We start from the raw sequence: 22,118 nt of genomic DNA, 5'->3' as shown, positions 1-22,118 counted from the left end.
TGAGGCCATTTTGTTCCTTAAAGCTTTGGGGAGTCTTTATTCTGTTAGCTTCTTGCAATAGCTTTGGGAAAAACTTCATATTCTTCTTTAGATGTAATAGAGCTGCTTGCTAACTGCTCTTCAGAGGGGCAGGAACAGGTTAAAAACCTATGACCTCTGATAGTGATAGATCAGATTGAGTTCAGTACAGCTTCTGTAATTAATAAAGCATGGAAAGGCTTTATAGGGTGAAGAGGGAGCGTTCAAGTGAATGGGTCAGTCTGAAATGGGTTTATTTTCCCCCTCTAATGTGCTTAGTAACACAGATGTAGTGGTGAGTTTCTTCACTGATGAATCTTGGTGGCCTTTCTGTAATCTAAGAGACTGATTTTGTTATGGTAGGCTACGGAAATCTCAGCCGGCAATGACACATATAAATCTGGGGTAGCTAAAACGTTGATAACATTTCAAGTCTGCCTTTTTCCTCCCACTGCCTTTCTCTCCTGTGGCAACCATGAATCCTGAGGAGATCTGTAACACTTTTCTTGCTCTTTCCATCCTTTTTTTTTTTTTTTAATAACAGTTTAATAGAGGATGCTTTGACCTTCAGTAAATGCTTTAAGCTTACATTTGGAGAAGGAGCACTGGAGAAGATGCAACAAAGGTGATATTTGAAACTTGGAATTAGACTTGAAGAAGGCATAGAGTGTATGAGTGGTCCCTGCTTTGCTTGTATGTGCTGGTGTATATTTGGAAGTGGGTCTAAAAGCAGGAGAAGGGTGTTCGTGTACTTGCAGTCAGTTGGCTGTGGGTAGTTTTTCACGTAGGATGTCACACATGTTGTACTTTTCTCCCTCTCTTGTTTTTTTTGCAGTCTGTAGAATTCCTCAGATGCACGATTTAATTGTTGCAGTGCTACCAAAATGAGCATTTCTTGCAAGCGCTGTTTCTGGTTTGTTTGTGCTACACATGAGGGGGTTTTTATTTATTTATTTTACACAGTGATTCATGCTATGCTGTTCTGGAGCCCCCAGACGATAATAAAGCATCAGCAGGGGTTAATGGAGACTGGTAGGGGGTACAGCAGGGAGCTTTTGTTCCCATTTTATCTGGCAGCCTGCAGCAGGCAGAAGCAGGCTGTGGCTCAACAGCTTCCTCATTTATCTCGGTCAGGTTTCACTGCTGATAAACTTCTATTGAAATGGATGGCTGCTATTGTGCTTACCAGTAGGGAAGATTTCTCATTGACTTGCTACAGGTTTAAAGCATTTTCCTGCCGTGCTATGAGGTTAAAAATGTATGATCTGCGCTGTTGAATTGGTCTTATGTTTCCCTGCTCAAGTGAATATTTGCCTTCTGAGCACGTCCACTACCTGTGTTAAGGCACAGGTTGGATTAAAACTGGTCAGCAGAGCCCGTATTGATAAAGCAATTAGAATGGCTGCCTGTATGTGTGGCTGGGTGCATTAAGAGGAAATAATGATGATATGGCTGATTTGTCACTAATTTTCAGGCTTTACTTTGTGTCTCTTTATTCGTCTGCTTTCCTGTTCTCCATTCGCAGAGCCAGAGGTGGCACAGACGGACACCTACTAGTGGTGGCTGTAGAGAAAGGACTGTCTGCCTCCTCTGCAGATCCAACCATTAGCTACCTTCAAGCGTTTCTGCATTCCCAAATCTATTAGCTGTGCCTCGCATTACTGTCTCTAATCCTCGTTATTAATATGGAAAGTCTTAGAGCCTGCTGGTTGTCAGCATAAGTCCCCACAAGTATTCAGAGCCCAGCCTCGAAGGACAGCAGAGCACAAATGCTAAGACTTTTTGTGAGCGCAGAAATCTTGAACAGAGAAGACCTCTTTGTCTTTGACCTAGGAGGTAATAGCTTGGCATCTAAAGAATGCTCTAATTCATATTCTAATCCTGAAATTGCAGGGCTACATTTTCCTCTGATGACAGCTCCCTCAATTTTACCCCCACCCTAATAAGGAAATTTTGTTTTCTAAGCATTCTCCATTTATTTTCAGAGAAATTTTGTCTCATAGAGTTAATCTTTGTACTGTGAAATGCTGGTGGCTTCTAAGCTCCATTACTGATCCTACCTCATCCACCCTACTTTGAAGCAGAGGTTTGAAAATTGAGAAACAGAAAGCATTGAATTCCTGGCTGTTGAACACAGCTGCTTTTATGTGTTTGCATGAAGCTTTTGCAGGTAGGGGAAATAAGGTGGTTGAAACAAATACCTGAAGTAGCTTTACTGTTTATTTTGGCAACGTGCTTTATTCAGTTGATTTGGATGGTTGTGACACTTGGGAGCTTCATTCACTGAAGAACAGCAACTGTGTGCTTCAGAGGGTGGGGACAGATCCCTATTCTCTGTCCCAGTTTCAGAAACTGAAAGCTTATTTTGTTAGGGCATTTCCACCATTTCCTAACACCTGCTAGGCCTACCTTGACACATAGTGGAGAGCTGTGAAATAAGTAGGTGGGCATTTAACAATAGTAATAAGGGGTTGTTTAAGAAAAAGAAAAATAAGTTTCTACTTTGTATCATTTCCATTTGGGAGACTACTTTTGAACTTCCTGAAATTGTTCAGCCTGGAGAAGAAAAGGCTCCAGGGGGACCTAATAGTAGCCTTCAGTACCTGAATGGGACCTACTAGAAGGATGCAGAGGGACTGTTTTCAAAGACCTGCAGTGAGACAGGATGAGGGGCAAAGGTTTGAAATGAGAGAGGAGCAGATTTAGATTGGATGTGAGGGTGGTGGAACACTGCAAGAGGTTGCCCAGGGAGGAAGTTGAGGCCCCATCCCTGGAGATACTCAAGGTGAGGCTGGCCAAGGCTCTGAGCAACCTGATGTGGTGAAGGATGTCCCTGCTGACTGCAGGGGGGTTAGACTGGGTGACTTCTGGAAGTTCCTTCCAACTCAAACCATTCTATGATTCTGAATGAACTTAGGGAAGAACTAAATTTCATGATGCAAACCCAAGGCAGGAAAACTCTCTTACAAAGCAAATGAATGACAGCCACACACCACGTACTAGTTAGATCTCCTGACTTATGGAAGAGCAGGGTACAGGAATTTTATGCACCTCGTATCTGTGGTCCTCAAAAGCTGAGCTGAGCCCCCTGGCATTATAAGCTTGTTGTTACTGTTGTTGTTGTTAATATTATTATTGTTGTTATTATTTTAAATTTATTTATTATTATTTTCATTCCTTTGCTGGTGCTGCGCTTAGGCCTGTGGCTTTGGCAGCTGTTCATAGTATTGTAGTTTAAAAGTAAAAATGAAGACACATTTAAAACATCCATGGCAGTTTCAACTCAACAACATTAAAGAGTCAACTTTGTATTATTTTTTTTATAAATTGAGGAGATCTAAATGTGGTAAATTTGGTTATTGAGACACCCATTACAAAGCACTTGTGCTGACAAGTTCTCAGAGAAGTCCTGAGGGAGCTGCTGTCAGTAGGCTGTCAGTGGAACAAGGAGAGGTTCCCAGCACCTCACAAGAGAATGAGGACACTGAGGGAAGGTTTTGGGTAGATCCAGTCAGATCTCTGGTCCAAAAGTAACTTGACTCTGATCTGGATGCCTAGCATGGTATTTTTCTAAGCTAGATTACTGCCTTAAAAATGATGTGATATTGCAGAAGACTTTGACTTTCAATTTTAAAATGCTTTGTGTGCTGTACATTTGCATTTTCCCTGAAATCTGAGAGCAGTTTTCATCTGATGAGGTTACAGATACCTTCAGCTCAGTAAGTTGCCCTTATACAAAATGTTAAGAAATCAGCACTCTGCAATGTGTCTTCTTGCTTTACCCTAAAGTAAATGTGTAGAATATGAGTCCTTCTCTCAAAGCACCAATTTTTGCCTGTTAACATTAAGGGGAACCTGGGATGGCCATGGCAGAGGCTGATGCGCATCCTTGAGACGCATTTGAGCAGAAAGTTGCACTGTCTTATAGAACCTTTTTGCATATTATGGTTAGTAGTAAAAGTTTAGAATCATAGAATTGTTAGGGTTGGAAGGGACCTCAAGGATCATCTAATTCTAACCCCTCTGCCATGGTCAGGGATACCTCACACTACATGAGGTTGCTTAGAGCCACATCCAGCCTGGCCTTAAAAACCCACCACCTCCCTGGGCACCTGTTCCAGTGCCTCACCACCCTCATGCTGAAATACTTCTTCCTAACATCCAATTGGAATCTACCCATTTCTGGTTTTTTCCATTCCCCCCCAGTCCTATCACTACCTGACACCCTAAAAAGTCCCTCCCCAGCTTTCTTTTAGGCCCCCTTCAGATACTGTAAAGCCACAAGAAGGTCTCCTCAGAGCCTTCTCTTCTTCAGGCTGAATAGCCCCAACTCCCTCAGTCTGTCCTCATAGGAGACGAGCTCCAGCCCTCTGATCATCCTCATGGCCCTTCTCTGGACATATTCCAGCACCTCCAGATCCTTGTTGTAACAAGGGCTCCAGAACTGGACACAGTACTCCAGGTGGGGTCTCACCAGAGTGGAGTAGAGAGGGAGAATCACCTCCCTCGACCTGCTGGCCACACTTCTCTTGATGCAGCCCAGGCTTTCTGGGCTGCAAGTGCACACTGGTGGCTCCTGTTGAGCTCCTCATCCACCAGCACCCCCAAGTCCTTTTCATCAGGGCTGTTCTCAAGCCAGTCCCTGCCCAGCCTATATTGGTGCTTGGGATTGCCCCAATCCAGATGCTTCTCTCTGCTTACATCCATGTAGCCTGACTGAAAGTTTCCATGTTGGAAATTCAGAGGTGTTTCTTAGAAGCTTCACTAGCAGACAAGCAGTCCTGTTTTGCTAGTGAAGGCACTGTAAACCTTACAGCTCCCAGTGGCCCAGCATGAAGCTGATTGAAGTATAGCATTTGGACCCCACTAATGTGCCATGCATGCTTGCTAGGTTTTTCCCGCTGGAGCTGGGAAATTGTGTTTTATTTTATGCTGTTGTCTCATCTAAAAAGTTACAAGCCTCTGCTGGCAATGGGTAACAGTTACCTCAGGGAAAACACAAAAATCCCTCAAACTTGAACAATTGGATCCATCACCTGACCTCATTGAGTCTGACATACTTGAAAGAATATCTGAAGGTAAGCTGGGGAATGCATTTCTGATTCAGCTGAGTGCTGTTTGTCAATCTGCTGTTATCTCCTTGCTCTCTGGCTTGTTTCTTATCTCCCAAGTTTCATTAGATTACTGTACAAAATAAAATTGTACCGACCTTGTACCTGGGCTTCTTAAGAAGCATTCACATGACCTTGTGATCCCTCTCAGTGACAGCTTTGCTCACACAGGCTTTTTATTGCACTCTGAGATTTTGTAGTCCTAAGCTAAAGCAATTTTTATACCATTCATGATGTTGTGACTTTGCAAAGATCTGTGAGAAAAGGAAGATAAGAAAGTTAATGCCTTTTATTAGGCAGGTAAACACATATGGTGGAAAACATTCATAGATCTTGGAATGATTTGGTGAGGGAGTAGTTGAATCAACTTCATAGTTTCATGACATCAAAAGTAGAAAGTATCTGAGAGCCCTCCCCTAGCTTTGCCCTGAGTCAGTCATGGGACTGTTCCCTGAACCGCTTGGACGTGTCAAAACAGCTGAAAACTTCCTATGCTCTCTCCTTCTACACAAAAAGTCAGTTGTAGTTCTGTAGGAAGGAGTCTGGAAAGCACCAGGTTACATAGAGAACAATTGAAAAATTATAAATTCCTGGGGCAAGATACTGGAAGGATACTTTGGGAAGGAAGAGAAACATGTTCTGACTCTTGCCACTCTGTATAAATGGGCCATAAAATAGAACAGAATCCTAGAATGGCTCAGGTTGGAGGGGACCTCAGAGCTCATCTCCTCCAACCTCCCTGCCATGGGCAGGGACACCTCTCAACTACACTCAGCTGCTCAAGGCCTCATCCACCCTGGCCTTCAACACCCCCAGGCAGGAGGCAGCCACAACCTCCCTGGGCAGCCTGTTCCAGAGTCTCACCACCCTCCTGCTGAAGAATTTCTTCCTAAGGATCCAGTCTAACCCTGCTCTTCCTCAGCTTCCAACCATTCCCCCTTGTCCTGTCTCTAGACACCCTCAGAAAAGTCCCGATGCCGCCTTTCTGGAGGATCCCTTCAGGTACAGGATGGGAGCTCTAAGGTCACCCTGGAGTCTTCTCCAGGCTCTCCAGCTCCCTCAGCCTGTTCTCATAGCAGAGGTGCTCCAGCCCATGGATCATCTTTGTGGCCTCCTCTGGATTCTCTCCAGCAGCTCTGTGGCCTCCTATGCTGGGGACACCAGACCTGGAGGCAGGATTGGAGGTGGGGTCTGAGCAGAGCAGAGTCAAGGGGCAGAATCACTTTAATGAATTTCTATAGCCAATCATCTTTATGTACCTGTTCTAACACTGAATCTTCGCAGAGGAATTCCTTTTTTCCTGTGAAAACCTCTCTTCCATCCTGTTCATTGTTTCAGCTCATCTTTTGTGTTCTTTCCAAATGCAGGAGGTTTTTTAATTGCATGGGATTGCCTAGGAGCTGTCATATCTGATTGTCACAGTGGTTATAAACTCATTTGCCTGCCTGCTTCTCGGTTCACCTGACCTGAGCCTTGAAGCAATTGCAAATGCAAGCAGTTGTTTCTAAACTTGCTGAGAACACAGTTTGCTGTTGGCAGTGATTGATCAGCAAACTAGGAAACTTGTCTTATGGGGAAAGAAATGAGCTTATAACAGTGTCTGGAGCTTAGTAGAAAAGGCTATTTATGAAGTTAATCTCTTTTCTGTTTTCACATATTTATCTTCAGTTCAGCCCTATTAAGAGTATTATCCATGCTCAGGATAAATAGATAGTGATTTTTATTTTATTTTTTTTTAATAATTACAGCTCCAAAGGAAATTGAGGGTGCTGGGGAACTGTTAAATTAGAAATTGGTAATGGCTATTAGAAAACAATTAACAGTAAGAAATGGTGGAGCTGGCTGGAGGCGTTTGGTTTCTGAAGCGAATACAAAGGGTTCCAGGTATTCCTGCTGCTGATTTGTCAATATTTCACTGCAGTGGAGTTAATTTTATTCTGTGGTGTTTGGTGTTGTGGGTTTGGTTGGTTTTTTTCATGGAACTCCTCATTTTTTTTCCAGTAAAGGTGGTGTTTGTGGCTGTACCACAGCCGCTGTAGTTTGTATTCTCACTGTGGTTTGCGGTGTTCAGAATGGCCTCAGAATGTGAAACCCATGCCATGTTGTGGTTAGAAGCATCTTAAATGGCTGGTGACACTTCCTCAGAGCAGCAGAAGGTGGGGTTCTTGTGTGGGGGTCTAACTCTGGTGAGCTGGGAAGGCGAGTGAATGTTCTTTCTGCATAAAGCTGACTGGGTCAGGGATGTCACCTGAATTTCTATGAGTGAAAATGTGGTGCTTTGATTAGTGATTGTTTCTTTTTCCTTGTGCTTTTTATTATCATTCCTGTTGATAAAGATGTTCAGGGCAGTGTTGGGAGGACGGAGCCAGGCTCTGCTCAGGGATGTCCAATGACAGGACAAGGGGCAATGGGGGCAAGCTGGAGCAGAGGAGGTGACACAGGAACAGGAACCCTCCCTGTGAGGGTGCCAGAGCCCTGGAGCAGGCTGCCCAGAGAGGTTGTGGAGTCTTATTCTCTGGAGACTTTCCAAACCCTCCTGGATGTGTTCCTTTGTGACCTGCCCTGGGTGCTCCTGCTCTGGCAGGAGGGTTGGACTGGGTGATCTTTCGAGGTCCCCTCCAACCCCTGACATTCTGTGGTCCTGTGGTAAGAGGAAATTTCTTTGCACAGCTTCTGTTTTGAAGTTTACCAAAATTCATCTTGCAGTGTACCAATTCCAACTAAATATCTTTCCCACGCTTAAGCACTTCCTTAAATCCAGAAGTTTTTTCACTTCATGAGTACTGGGCAAGAAGTAGCATCTAAAACTATCACTTTGCAATAGTGCTGCTTTAGTGTTTTTTACTGTGTGGTTGTAGTTGATTCATTTTGCAACAGCCATCCATCCATTCTGTGTATCTTTTTGGTCTGCTTAGCAAGCACTAATTGGCATGTATTAATTAGCTGCAAGCAAATGGCTTATCTCTGCAGTTCAAGGGGGAGGGGAAAACAAGACACCATAGAGCTGTAAGATGACTCAGGGTTAGGAAAGCAGTGGTAAACAAAAAGGCATGACCAGTTTTGCTTGGTAGAGGTAATGGTTTCGTGAAGGGGCAATGCATTTCGGGGCTACAACTGACAGTTTATCTTGCAGATGTCAGATCTTTGTCCCTGGTTCTAAAGTTAGCCATTAGTGTGTTGTTTAACAACCTCATTTATCAAAACAGAGCGTAGGAGGCATGCTGCTAGGAATTGAGAGAGCCAGCAGATGCTGAGATTTTCTGAAGTAGAATAAATGAAATAGCCAGGCTTGTTTTCAGAAGGGAGGCCAGAAATTAGGCAATTATGCTGGGCTCTGAGCCCAGCTAAACAATCTGTGATATCAAAAGCTGTGTTTTGATTTGTTTATCAGTGGAAGGACATAAGTTACAGCTTTAGGATGTTAAATGCACAATAAAGCAAAAGTGAAGCTCCAAGTACTGCACTCACCTTTCTAAAGCACCTTAGTGAGAATGCAGGGATTAAAATGTGTGGGCACTGGTGCATTTGCAGAGATGTGCCATGGGCACTCCTAGACTGAAGGTGTTTTGGTAAGCTGCTTCCACAGAGTGATTAGGAGTTGTTTTTAAAGAAAGCAAATACGGAGTTGATTCCTAGAAACCAGCAGTACACAGAGTCCCTTATGTTTTTCTGTAGGAAACATTCTCATGAGTATCCAGTTGCCATTCTAACAGAGAATCATAGAATGGCTTTGGTTGGAAGGGACCCCCAAAAGTCATCCAGTCCAACCCTACTGCACCTTCCACCGGAGCAGGTTGCTCAGAGCCTCGTCCAGTCTCACCTTGAGTATCTCCAGTGTCGGGACCTCAACTACCTCCCTGGGCAACCTGTTGCAGTGTTCCAGCACCCTCCTGGTGCAGAGCTTGTTCCTCACATCCAATCTAAATCTGCTTTTCTCTCATTTCAAACCATTGCCCCTCAGCCTGTCCCTGCAGGCCTTTGCAAACAGTCCCTCTGCAGCCTTCTTTCTTGTAGCCCCTTTCAGGTTCTGGAAGACCATTTCTTAGGTCTCCTTGGAGCCTTCTCTTCTAGGCATGCCAAGAGTAAGCATTGCAATGTCAGGAAGTTTAGACAGGGAGTAGTTCTAAGGAGAAATTGAATTACTGTGAATATTACAACACTTTCTTCCACTTTTTAAAGTGAACTTAAAAATACTTTGTTAACTTACACGTATCCTGTATACTGAGAAAGGTGTGGGTTTCAGTTCTGTTGCTCTATTGCTTTCCTCCCTTCCCATCTGTGCTTGGGTAGGCAAAAGGTAGGAGTTGCTCCAAACTAGCCTTCTGACCACAAAACATCATCCATTTAGCCAGAGTTGCAAAAGCTGAAGGCTGTCATTGCACAAGTGTGAGTCATGGGAAGAATGGGAATCAGAATGGTTGGGGTTGGAAGGGATCTCTAGAGATCAAGCCCAACCCCATCCATACTTGTCTGTGGCTCTCTTAATTTCACACAGCAAGAGAGAGATTTGGAAACAGTGAAGTGATGTTTGTAAGCCACTCTTTTTCCAGTCCTTGGAACATCCTTTGGTAGCAGGAAGGTTGTTTTAATGCTTCAGGATGCTGCTGTGAATGTTGTGAATCACATTGGTCTGTAGGTTTTGTCCTTCCTGTTGGTTTGGTGGTTTTGGTGGTTGTTTTGCTGGGTGTTTGTTTGTCTCAGTGCTAGTCTACCTGCTGGAAACTGAAACTGTAAACTTAAACCAGCAGAGATCTTTCTGAACTTGTCTGTTAAATTACAGTGCTGAATCATTTTTAGACCTGAAGCACGGGACTGTCTTCACTGGTGTCAGTGTGGTAGTGTCTGTAATAATACTTGGCATGGATAAGGTCCTTGCTCACTTGGAACGTGCATCCATGTGTTTGATCCTTTCAGTGTCTCGTGAAGGTTAGGAGTGTAAATTCAGGTGTTTTGATCAAAAGCATGCAGTACAAAAAATAATGAACTTCAATTTTTGAAGAATGTAAAGCTGGTTTTTTAGTCAGACTTGGGAATATAAACACGTTCCATAGATATTCTTGACCATCTTGGAATCGATGTGAGGCCTTCTGTTGCTTCTGTCTGTAACCTGGTGGCATGGTCCAGCCGATGTGGTGGTGTTAGGTCATAGGCTGGGACTTGATGATATTAGAGGTCTATGCCAGCCTCAGTAATTCTGTGATTCTGGGCAAAGCTTACTTGGGGAGAGTCTGTGGTCTACCAGCTGCTGAGCTAGGACTTCTTGGCATTGCAAGCTTGGCTTCATTTGTGCAAAACAGTGTCTGCCACTTAAAACCAAGAGATAGCAGTTAGAAATGAGAGAGAGGCAACATCTAATGTGCACACATAATGTTAGTTCTGAAAGCAAATGTGAGGAGTATTGTGTCATAATTTCACACTGTGATCTGCTTCTGCCTTATGCAGAAGGGATCCTCCATAGCCTTTTCAGGAAGTATCTGTGGAAAGTACCTAATAGCAGCCTTCCAGTACCCAAAGGGGGACTACAGGAAGGACACAGATTGTTTACAAAGGCCTGCAGTGACAGGATGAGGGGCAATGGCTTCAAACTAGCAAAGGGCAGATTAAGATTGGATATCAGAAAGAAGCTCTTCACTATGAGGGTGGTGGAACACTGGAACAGGTTGCGCAAGGAGGTAGTTGAGGCAGATATTCAAGGTGAGGCTCAACAAGGCCCTGGGCAGCCTGATCTAGTTGCAGATGTCCCTGCTGACTGCATAGAGGTCAGACTGGATGACTTTCAGAGGTCCCTTCCAGCCTGGACCATTCTGTGATTCTATGAAATAGTCTGTTTTTCTGTTAGGCTGCTGGGTAACTTTAGTAGCTAAGGAGATTGTTCTTTAATCTGAAATCTAACTGGAGAACCTGGTTCATGGATAAACAGTGACAGAATTATTCGGTATATGTAATAAGTTTGTGTGTATCCATAGGTCATGAATGCTGATGGAACTGGGAGAAGAGTTCTGGTGGAGGACAAGCTGCCTCACATCTTTGGGTTCACACTGCTGGGGGACTATGTTTATTGGACAGACTGGCAGAGACGCAGCATTGAACGTGTGCATAAGCGCACAGCAGAGAGAGAGATCATCATAGATCAGCTGCCTGATCTGATGGGCCTGAAAGCTACAAACGTCCACCAGATCATCGGTGAGTAAGACTGCTAACCAGGCAAACCAAGTGAAACAGAAAATGTCAGCAGTGCTCTTCTGCAGATACCACTTATCCCAGGGCACATTTTTAGAAACGGGCAGAATCTGATTCGATTGTGTGAGAAGTGTAGGCTGCAGTTGGATGGGATGGGTTGGTCTTTGGTGAGGTGCTTCACTTCTCTAACTTGGAAGAATATCAATTTGGAAAACAACCAAGCACCCCACAAAACAGGTACTTTGCTGGTTCTTAGAGAACTGGACAAGCTTATAGGTCTGAACAGCCCTGAGTCCAGTAAGGGGAGAGAAGGAAGATTGTGGAAAGTGAGAACTTCTCTTTACAGCAGCCAGCTGTTAGATTACCCAGATGTTCATGAAGCTGCAGCTGTAGCAGCTTTTCATCCTATGGTCTGAACATGTGCTTCTGGTATGCAAAAGTTAACAATGAGCCAGTTTTAGTCTGCTCAGTGCTTTTTTCACATGAAAACCATCTTTAAAAGTAGCTGAAAGTATTTCCTCTCCGGTAGTGTAGGTAGTGTAAAAAAGGCAGGGTCTAGCTATACATTTGCTCCTCTTGGCTTTCCAAACACTGATAGCAGTGCAGTCTAGAACTGCAGTACTCACCAGGTTCCCTGAATATCCTGCTGTGTGTGGACTGGACTTGCAACTTCTTGCTGCTATGTCTGGATTGTGTCCCAGGAAATGAGTCAAATATAGCTGAGGTGCATGTTTGCTTTGCTGCTGCCACATTTACAAGGTACCCTAAGGTACATGTGGTTCAAATGCAGCTCCTTTTCCAACTGTTTCACCAAATGAACTTGGTAATTCTGGAGCTCCCTTAGTGGATGGTACAGCTGGTACAGCTACTAGCATGTGCTGGTACAAAAGGTAGTATTACAAAGAGCTGCTTTACGAGTGTCCTGGGAAAAAGAGAAGGTTGAATGGATATTAAAATAGAGCTGCAAGTTTTTCATCTCTAGGAGCACATTTGGGTATGTAACTGTAAAAGGCGGCAGAACAAATCCTTGCTTATTGCCATTGATGCTTGTGCTGTGAGTTGGGAACATCAGTAGCTGTTGGAGTCCAGATCCCTTCCCTTATAATGGATTTGTTTCATGGAGTCAGGAAAACAAGCAATGGCTTTCCAGCACAGTCACTCCTGTCTGAAGGATTACAGGGGATGAACAAAAGTGAATTGATTCAGACAATAAAAGGTGACAAACTAGATGTAGTGTTCTTGCTGCATGTGGGAATTGGCTTCCTCTCCTAGCTGAATTCAGTTTGCAGTGATTGCTTTGCTTTTCTTGCCTGCTTAGGTACAAACCCTTGTGCAGAGGACAATGGTGGCTGCAGCCACCTGTGTCTGTACAGGCCCCAAGGCCTTCGCTGTGCCTGTCCCATAGGCTTGGAGCTCATCAGTGACATGAAGACCTGCATTGTCCCAGAAGCTTTCCTGCTCTTCTCTCGGAGAGCAGATATCAGGAGAATCTCTTTAGAAACAAACAACAACAACGTTGCCATTCCGCTCACTGGAGTCAAGGAGGCTTCTGCCCTGGATTTTGATGTGACAGACAATCGGATCTACTGGACTGACATTTCACTGAAGGTAGAACTTCATTCCATGGTGGCTCTTAAGTTGTTACAAGATTCCTGAGCTAGTCAAGACTAGATTGACAAATGTAATTTACAAGAGACAAGAAATAGGGAGAAGAAATTGCCTGGTAACTCCAGGATGGGCCCGCTGCTGGTCAAGGCCAAGCCCATCAGCAATGTGATGGTGCCTCTGTGACAGTGTTTTTAAGAAGCAGGGGGGAAATGACGCTGCAAGAGCAATTGCAGCCAGAGAGAGGAGTGAGAGAAACAAGTCTGGAGACACCCAGGTCAGTGGAGGAGAGGGGAGAGGAGGTATTCCAAGTAGTGCAGGTTGTGTTGAAGACCATGGTGAGGCAGGCTGTGCCCCTGCATCCCATGGAGGTTAACGGTGGAGCAAATATCCACCTGCAGAATGTCACTGTGGAGCAGGTGGATGCTCAAAGGAGGCTGAGACCTAAGACTCTAGAAAGCCCATGCTGGAGTGGGCTTCTGGCAGGACCTGTGGACATACAGAGAGAGGGGAGCCCACAGTGGAGCAAGTTTGTTTGCAGGACTTGTGATCCCTTGGGAGACATGCTGGAACAATCTGTTCCTGAAGGATTGCAACCCATGGAAGGGTCACATTCTGGAGCACAAGAGTTGGAGGAGATCTCCCCCTGAGGAGGAAGGAGTAGCAGACACTGTGTATGGTGAACTGTCCACAACTCCCATTCTCTGTCCCCCTTTGCTGCTGGATGAGGGGAGGTAGAGAAAATCAGGGTTGAAGCTAAGTTCAGGGAGAAGGGAGAGCTGGGAAGAAGGTGGTTTAAGATTCAGTTTTATTTCTCATTCTCCTGATCTGATTTGAATGGGAGTAAATGAAATTAATTTTTCCCCAAGTTGAGCCTGCTTTGCTCAGGACAGTAATTGTTGAGTGATCCCTCCCTGCCCTTGTCTCAATGCACAAGCCTTCTGTCATAGCTGGAAGGGGAATGATGGAGGGCTTTGGTGATCACCTGGCATCCAGCCAGGCTCAACCCATCACATCAGACATATCTAATGTATACATTTTTCACATAAAAGATAATTTTGCAAAAAGTAGTGCTTTTTTTTGGTTGGTTGGTTGGTTGGTTGGTTGGTTGGGTTTTTTGTTTGTTTGGGTTTTGTTTTGGGGTGGGGTTTTTGGCAGAAAGATGAGAAAAATGCCATATGGCAGGAGATTTTTTGGGGCCACAAGTGTTGTGCCAGATGTGCTTAATGGGGTGAGGTCTTGTCTTGGATGAGCAAGTGAAAATGGATTTTACTCATTCATTAACTTCAGTAGCTACTGCATATGAGACATGAAGAATCACTGGCTTTGGAAAACAGGTTTAGGGTCTGGACTGACAAATTGGAAGAGGCTGAGCATGGGTGTTGAAATGTGGTGACTACGGGAGTGACAGAAGCCTGTATATCGTCTGTCAGCTCTGTACTCAGTGAGTTTGGTTGTTGCCTTTGTTTTTCCTGGGTTGTAGATGTGGTCAGAATTGGGAGCACCAAAAATGCATTTTTAATACAATAAAGTTTTCTGCAGTTGGGTTGAGACCTGTGCCAGTAATAACCCATGGACCTTTGTAACAGTTCAAAATACAATTGAAGTGAGTTTGAGGGAGGTGACTTGGCTGAACTCTTTCAGTATGGGATTCATTTGAGCTGTGTTTGAAAGAAAAATAAAGCAATGATCTGATCAAGGGTGAGAGAGCTGAAGACTCAGATGCAAACTTCCCTGCTGTCTACTGTCAAAAACTGTCATAATTAGCAGGTAGCATACAAAAGGGGAAGTAAACAAGAAATCACTCTTTGGGTTAACTTCTGGTGTGTTACCAATTGAGGAGAGGAATATTAAGAACATGAGAAAGAAATTTGTACCACCCTAATGTTATTCCTTTACTTCCAGGCTTGTTAGGTGTTCATAGTAAATCAGGGAGTGCTCAAACTCTGGCATATAATTAAAATGTATTTCTGGCTGTATCTGCTCTCATAGGTAGATCCATGGTGGCAAGAGATAAAAGAAGTCTTTTGAACAAAAGACTAAGAAGAAATTATCCTTAATGGAATTAAATTAAACTATCAGTACTGAAGCACTAGTGAAATACAAGGACAGGTGGAGAGTCTTGCATCTAGGAAAGAACAACTCCACACATCAGTAGAGGTTGGGGATTGACCTATAGGAGAGCAATATAGGGGAGACAGACATAGGGCTCCTCACAGACCACAGGATGACCATGAGCCAGTAGTGTGTCTTTGTGGCTAAGAAGGCCAATGTCAAGGGTGTGGGACATCTCCCTGTGAGGACAGACTGACAGAGCTGGGGGTCTTGAGCTTGGAGCAGAGGAGCCTGAGGGGTGCCCTCATTCCTGGTGATAAAGATATACAGGGCAGCGTGGGGAGGACGGAGCCAAGCTCTCTTCAGGGATGTCCAGTGACAGGACAAGGGGCAGTGCAGGCAAGCTGGAGCAGAGGAGGTGCCACAGGAACAGAAGGGAAAACTTTTTCCTTGTGAGGGTGCCAGAGCCCTGGAGCAGGCTGCCCAAAGACATGTGGAGTCTCCTTCTCTGGAGACATTGCAAACCCTCCTGGATGTGTTCCTGTGTGACCTGCCCTAGCTGATCCTGCTCTGCCAAGGGGGATTGTACTGGATGCTCTCTGGAGGTGCCTTCCAACCCCTTACATTCTGTGATTCTGTGAATCAGTCATAGGTTGATTTCTTCTATTTGTTGTTCTGTCGTGAACTTTTTCGCTAGGCCACTTTAAAGAAGTGTTCTATGCCATAGCATTGATGCTTTTGTCCTGTCCTGGGAGAGCCAAAACCCTTCCCTCTAAAAGTTGGCAATGAGTTATTAAGGTCACTTTGGCATGCAGACTGCTTAATTGACCCAGACTAGTTATCCCCATTTATTTCCCCAGTGAAACACTGCTGTAATTGACAGAGAATACATTCACAGAGTACAGTAAATCATTACTGCTGAATAGCAGTATTGTTTGCCTTGCAAATAAGTAGCATGTTATAAGATCCTCTTTCCTCTGCCATGCCTAAAATCTGAAAGTGTTTAAGAAGCAACAAAGCAAACAAGCAGCCCAGTGACAGACTGCTGAAGGTTCTCATTTGCCTGTGTATCTCTGGATCCCTGCAGACCATCAGCAGAGCGTTCATGAATGGCAGCGCACTGGAACACGTGGTGGAGTTTGGCTTGGATTACCCAGAGGGCATGGCTGTAGACTGGCTGGGAAAGAACTTGTACTGGGCTGACACTGGAACCAACCGCATAGAGGTGTCCAAGCTGGATGGGCAGCACCGCCAGGTGCTGGTGTGGAAAGATCTGGACAGTCCCCGCGCCTTGGCCTTGGACCCTGCCGAGGGGTAAGTTGCTGATTTATGTTCAGAATTTCATGTTCAGAAATTGGGAAAACCATCACTGCTGCTTCCTCTAGGGCATGGCAGTTAGGCGTGGAAATCCTGAGAGAACTGAGCTGAGGAGTACAACCTGGTAATTTAGAGTACGGGGGCTGGAGGAATCCTAGAATGGCTCAGGTTTGAAGGGAGCTCAGAGCTCATCTGCTCCAACATCCCTGCTGAGGACAGAGACACCTCTCAACTAGACTCAGCTGCTCAGCCTGTTCCAGAGTCTCACCACCCTCATAGTGAATAACTTCTTCCTAAGAACACACTTCTAATGTCCTGAATAATCACTAAGGGGAAAAAAAAAATCAGAGCAGCTCATTAAAAAGGGATTTATATTTAGTTTTTTAATTAACCAAAGAATCAAAGTAGTTTTAGGCTGATGAAATTAATTAATTAGAAAAGGACTGTAGCAGTGAAAAGAAAATATTTGTCCTTTCAAAAACTCAGATCCTTTATACTTCAAGTTAGAATGCAATGAAGTATTTAAGTAATTTAACTTGAGAGTGGGGGAGTGAAGCTTATTGTCTGAGAATAAGGCAGGTGTGTGTCCCTTTGGATGAGGCAGCACTTTCAGTTGGTATGGACAAGGGAACCAAAGACAGAGAACAGGTGGAAACATCTACACCCACCTCTCCTCAAAATGAAAGGGTTTCTGAGAAGAAACTTCTGAGATTCAAATGTTTAGGACAAGGGGCAATGGATGCAAGATGGAGTGGAGAAAGTTCTACAGGAAGGACAAATTTTTTCACTGTGAGAGTGCCAGAGGCCTGCAGCAGGCTGCCCAGAGAGGTGGTGGAGCCCGCTTCTCTGGAGACATTCCAAAAGCACCTGGATGTGTTTCTGTGTGACCTGCCCTAGGTGATGCTGCTCTGGCAGGGCAGTTGGACTGGATGATCTTTCAAGGTCCCTTCCAACCCCTAACCTTCTGTGGTTCTGTGAACTTGAGGTGCCCAAGAGCTAACCTTTTGCCTCTTAACTGACATGAATGACTTAATTGAGATTGAAATGCTTTCATGTGGAAATTGCTGGTGGAAATTGAGCTCCAAGTAGAAAAAACAATGTTGGAAGTGTTTGGAGAAGATTGCCTCACTACCTTGCTTGTATTTTGCAAACAACATTTAGTGTGAAGGGACTCAATAGTTGCTCAGATTTGACAGCTCTTGGTTTTCTCCTGTTCATTCTAAGGGCTTTTGTTCTGGTTTTCTTTCTCACCTTGAGTTCTCTGTTGGACTGGATGTGATTGATTGGTTGATTTGTTTTGTCCTTTTCATCAGGTTTATGTACTGGACTGAGTGGGGTGGTAAGCCAAAGATTGACCGAGCTGCTATGGATGGCAGTGAGAGGACCACCTTGGTACCCAATGTGGGACGTGCCAATGGCTTAACCATTGACTATGCTAAGCGCCGCCTGTACTGGACTGACCTTGACACCAACCTGATAGAGTCCTCCAACATGCTAGGTAAGCCTCTGGGCAGCATCTGGGCTGCTTTTTCACAGCTCCCTGTGGCAAATTATTGCTTAAATAATGCAAAGATACAGGTCTTAGGATAAAAATAGAATTCTCTAAATTCACAGCTCTTTAACATTTGATGTTTCTGTACCTGATGTTTATGCAACACAGCATTTAGCAAGGCCTCAATTTTCTTGTAGGAGAGGTAGTTGCTCACAAAGTTAAAATTATACAAGCTGTACAAGTAGGACAAAGCTGTCAACTTTCAGTGTTTTGGAGACTCATATTTTGCTGCTCTGAAGAGCACTGGCAAACATAACAAACACTTCACCTGTAGAAGGGTAGAGAGAAAGCAAAGATAACAACAGCTCGTTAGACATTTTTCACATTGTGATTTAACACAATTTGGGGTTTAATCTTTGTTGGTATTCTCAGGGTTCAGGCATTGTCATTGCCAGTATCCTTGCACACTAAGGAGCTTTTCCTGGCTGGTAGAATCACAGAATCATTAAGGTTGGAGAAGACCTCTAAGATCATCTAGTCCAACTGTAGCACAACTCCCATGACCACTAAACCACATCCCGAAGCACCACATCTACAGCTTCTTCAGTACCTCTAGGGATGGTGATTCTTATCACCTCCTTGTGCAGTCTGTTCTAACCCCTCACCACTTTCTCACTAAAGAAGTTTTTCCTCATGTCCAACCTAAACCTCCCCTGGTGCAACTCAAACCCATTTCCTCTCATCCTGTTGCTGGTTAGTTGGGAGAAGAGACCAACACCAGCCTCACTCCAACCTCCTTTCAGGTAGCTGTAGAGAGCAATAAGATCTCCCCTCAGCCTTCTCTTCTCCAGACTAAACAACCCCAGCTTCCTCAGCCTCTCCTCCATACCATACCCTTACCCAGCCTTGTTGCTGTTTTCTGGACACCCTCCAGCCTATCAGTATCGTTCCTCTCCCGTGGCATGCAGAAATGAACCCAGTGCTCAAGCTGTGGCCTCAGCATAGTCCAGTACAGGGGCACCATCTCTGCCCTAGCACTGGTCACACGTGGGGTCTGTGTGGTTGTATTGTAACCATTGCAGCTAAATGAAGGCAGAATGTTTTGTTCTGTCACTGTTCTGGAGTAGTGCACTGAGGACCTAAACCCTCTCAGATTTGCACAGTATCTTTTTCTGGCATTTCTTGGCACTCACAGCAGTGGGCTGCCTTGTTGTGTGCCACATCATTCAGATAGGCATTATCACTAGCCAGTAGTTCAGGCTGAAGGAGTTAGTCTGCTTTAAACAATACATTTGCAGTAATGGAACAAAGCTAGGAAAAGGTCAAAACAGGAAAATGCTTTCTAGGAATTCTGTTTAAAAAAGAGGAAAAAAAGCTGCTTCTTCAGCTCCTCACATGTTTTGGTATGCTATTGAGATCGGCTCAGTGTTCCTCTGTGTGGAACAGGACATAGCATTGGAATTTCATTCTGTGCCTGTGTCTATGGCTAGTGACAAGACAGAATCCAGGGCTGTGCATCCCTGACTTCTCTGTGCAAAGGGGGAAAGATGTCTTGCTTCAGAATACTCCATTCATCTTCTGTGACTGGACAGCAGCATTTTGTGTTAACAAAGTGGCTTGAGATCATTTACCTCCTGTGCTCCCCTCCCTAAGGTCTCTTAACATTTCCACTGTATACACAATTAACTGTTTCCTGCCTTGAGTGTCTGACTGCTCCTTCCTTTCTAGACTTTCCAGAGACAGGCCAGCTTAACCTTGTGCAGTTAATTTTTCTCATAATATGATGTAGAATATTATTAAGCTCATTTCAATTCTCTCTGTGGAAGCAGCAGGCAGAGTCTCAAATCTGGTGTGAGAGATACGAAACTGGTAACAGAGAATCCTTTGGAGGTATCCTGTTTGCGTCAGGGAGGAGGCATAGAACAGAACCCTGATCATTTTCAGAACTGAGACTTCTCTTTAGTAAGCCCATATTGTCTTCTGTGAGTCACAAGCAAGATGAGCACATTGGTGTGATAGGCTTTGAGACTTCAAGGTGGTCTTTTGAGTGGTGCACATTACCTTCATTATTACAAAAGTAAGTTATAAAGAGTAACTTTAAATTACCTGCTAACCTTTCTGTGCAGAGTGGATGTCCAGCAGCATTAAAGAGCACATAATTCTGCTTTTTCTCTCCTTTCCATTTTTGCAAACAGGCCTTGACCGTGAGATTATAGCTGATGACTTGCCTCACCCCTTTGGCTTGACTCAGTACCAGGATTACATTTACTGGACAGACTGGAGCCGGCGCAGCATCGAACGAGCCAACAAGACCAGTGGCCAGAACAGAACCATCATCCAAGGGCACCTGGATTATGTTATGGACATCTTGGTCTTTCATTCCTCCAGGCAGGCAGGCTGGAATGAGTGTGCTTCTAGCAATGGTCACTGCTCTCACCTCTGCTTAGCAGTCCCTGTTGGTGGTTTTGTCTGTGGCTGCCCGGCTCACTATTCCCTCAACTCTGACAACAGGACCTGTAGTGGTAAGCTGGAATGAATGAAAATGAAGCAAAGCAGCAGATATCAGTGACAGACGCAAACATTGTACTTGGAAGGAAGAGGAATTTGATTTTTACATGAGATACTGAAGCTCGTTTGCTGCTGGGCCAAGTTAAAGCTAGTTTCTTTTAAACATGCATTTGAAAAATGTTTGGTCTCTTTGTCTCCCTTTCTCCACAGGAAGCAGGAGATGTATCTAGATTAAGATGGCAATCAAAATCTGTATTTTTAAATAGAGTTACCTAATATTAAAATCTGACTTTTAAGAGAATCTGGGATATTGAAAGCAAAAATAAACAAAAAAGTTTTGCAACATACTAGTAACACCTTGAAATAAGGAGAGTGGCTGTTAATGAGCTGTTCCAGTGACTCAGTGAAACAGGAAAGCTCAAAGTGCTTTGGGGTTTGTGTCTGTGTCAGACCCTTCTCAAGTGCATGCTTGCTTGCTTGCTTGTTGATTTATCAGCTTTCTTATACCTAATCTTGCCTGGCATAAATGGTAGGTGATAGCTTGGTTTGTACTCTGGTATGTGGAACTTTAGGTGGCCATGATTTCATTCTGTAGCAGCTGTGTTTCCTAGGTGGTAAGGTGCTGAGGTCCACTCTCTTACACCTAAAAGTGTTTCTTCCTCAATGAGGAGAGGCTCAACAGCAGAGGTTTCTATTCTCAGTGGAGCCAAGCCCTGTTTCACTTTATCGTTGTGCAGAATATGAACTGCAAGGCCCCTCAGGCTGTGTGTAATTAGTTTCTAACCAAATAATTTATCTATCTCTCAGTAACTGGCTGCCAGTGAAGCTCTCATAATTTTGGCAGCCACACTGGATGGCTGATTTCTACTGGTGTCATTCAGATTAGTCAGTGGGTGAAGAGATTCGTGGTGCAGAGAGACAGATTGTATCTCACCCACATTATGCATGGGTAGAGAGATCCAACTGTTGTTTTACAGCCAGAAGCAGGGCAGCTGGTTCCATGAATGCCACACCATGACATTTTTTGAGTATCATGCTCTTCAGAAAACGCTGCTTTCCCACCCTGCTATTTCTTTCCTGGGTTATAACACAGGGCACTTGCAACTGGGCTCTTGCACTCTTACCACTTCCTTCCTGCAATAGAGAGAGAAGCACAACTGGCACCTCTCTGGCGATGGCTGATTTTGTAGGTAGAGGAGATTGACTTCCAGTGGAATTTAAGTAGCAAAATGATCAAAGGTCATGTTTTCTTGTGAAAATGCTTTTGGAAACAAAGGCAAGAGGAAAACACAGGAAATGTGAGCAAAATAGAGCAGTTTCTCTGCATTACAGTTCAGGGCTGCTTATGAACTATTAGGAGTTTTCCTTCTGCCATGTTCAAACCTGGGAGCTTTCCAACTTCTCATCTGTAGGTAATTGGAGATGTAGCCTTCTCTGCATGAAGCTTAATTATTTTTTTTCTTGGCCACTAGAGTTTGAACATGAATTGTTTTTAACTCTCATGCCTGTTTTACTTGCTTATGTACTCCTGAATATTATTATTAGCTCAAGCCCTGTCTAGAGGCCAGCTCCTCCCTTCTGGATTACTGTGCTCATGCATGCATAGATTCTTTTAATTATGGGAAGGACATACTACTCTGGTGAGATGTGGTATCTCATCAGACCTACCACGTGTCCTGAAGTTTGAAGGGAATGTTACACAGGAGACGTGCTCATTGCACTCCGGTTGCCTGCCAAAACTGTACTTAAAATCTGTGGGTGTTGGGAGGGAGAACGATGAAAACTGGGAAGGGATTTCTGAAATTGGTGCTGGTTCAGAGACTGGAGGACTC

General features: G+C 44.3%; 1 protein-coding gene across 2 annotated transcripts in view; it reads left to right on the top strand.

Moving 5' to 3' along the window:
• LRP6 (LDL receptor related protein 6) overlaps positions 1-22,118 on the top strand; it is a 132,458-nt gene that overhangs the window by 79,161 nt on the left and 31,179 nt on the right. For both annotated transcript variants that reach the window (XM_068162379.1, XM_068162378.1), the window contains exons 8-12: positions 11,096-11,312; positions 12,628-12,917; positions 16,057-16,283; positions 17,600-17,784; positions 19,974-20,300. In XM_068162379.1, the coding sequence (XP_068018480.1) occupies positions 11,096-11,312; positions 12,628-12,917; positions 16,057-16,283; positions 17,600-17,784; positions 19,974-20,300 (1,246 nt within the window). The remainder of the gene's footprint in view (positions 1-11,095; positions 11,313-12,627; positions 12,918-16,056; positions 16,284-17,599; positions 17,785-19,973; positions 20,301-22,118) is intronic.

This window comes from Melanerpes formicivorus, unplaced genomic scaffold (assembly GCF_026170545.1).
Source record: "Melanerpes formicivorus ecotype bairdi unplaced genomic scaffold, bMelFor1.0.p_v2 SCAF_64, whole genome shotgun sequence".
NCBI classification, from domain to species: Eukaryota; Metazoa; Chordata; class Aves; order Piciformes; family Picidae; genus Melanerpes; species Melanerpes formicivorus.
The sequence above is the reverse complement of the archived record's forward strand: the minus strand, read 5'-3'. Positions and strand labels throughout refer to the sequence as shown.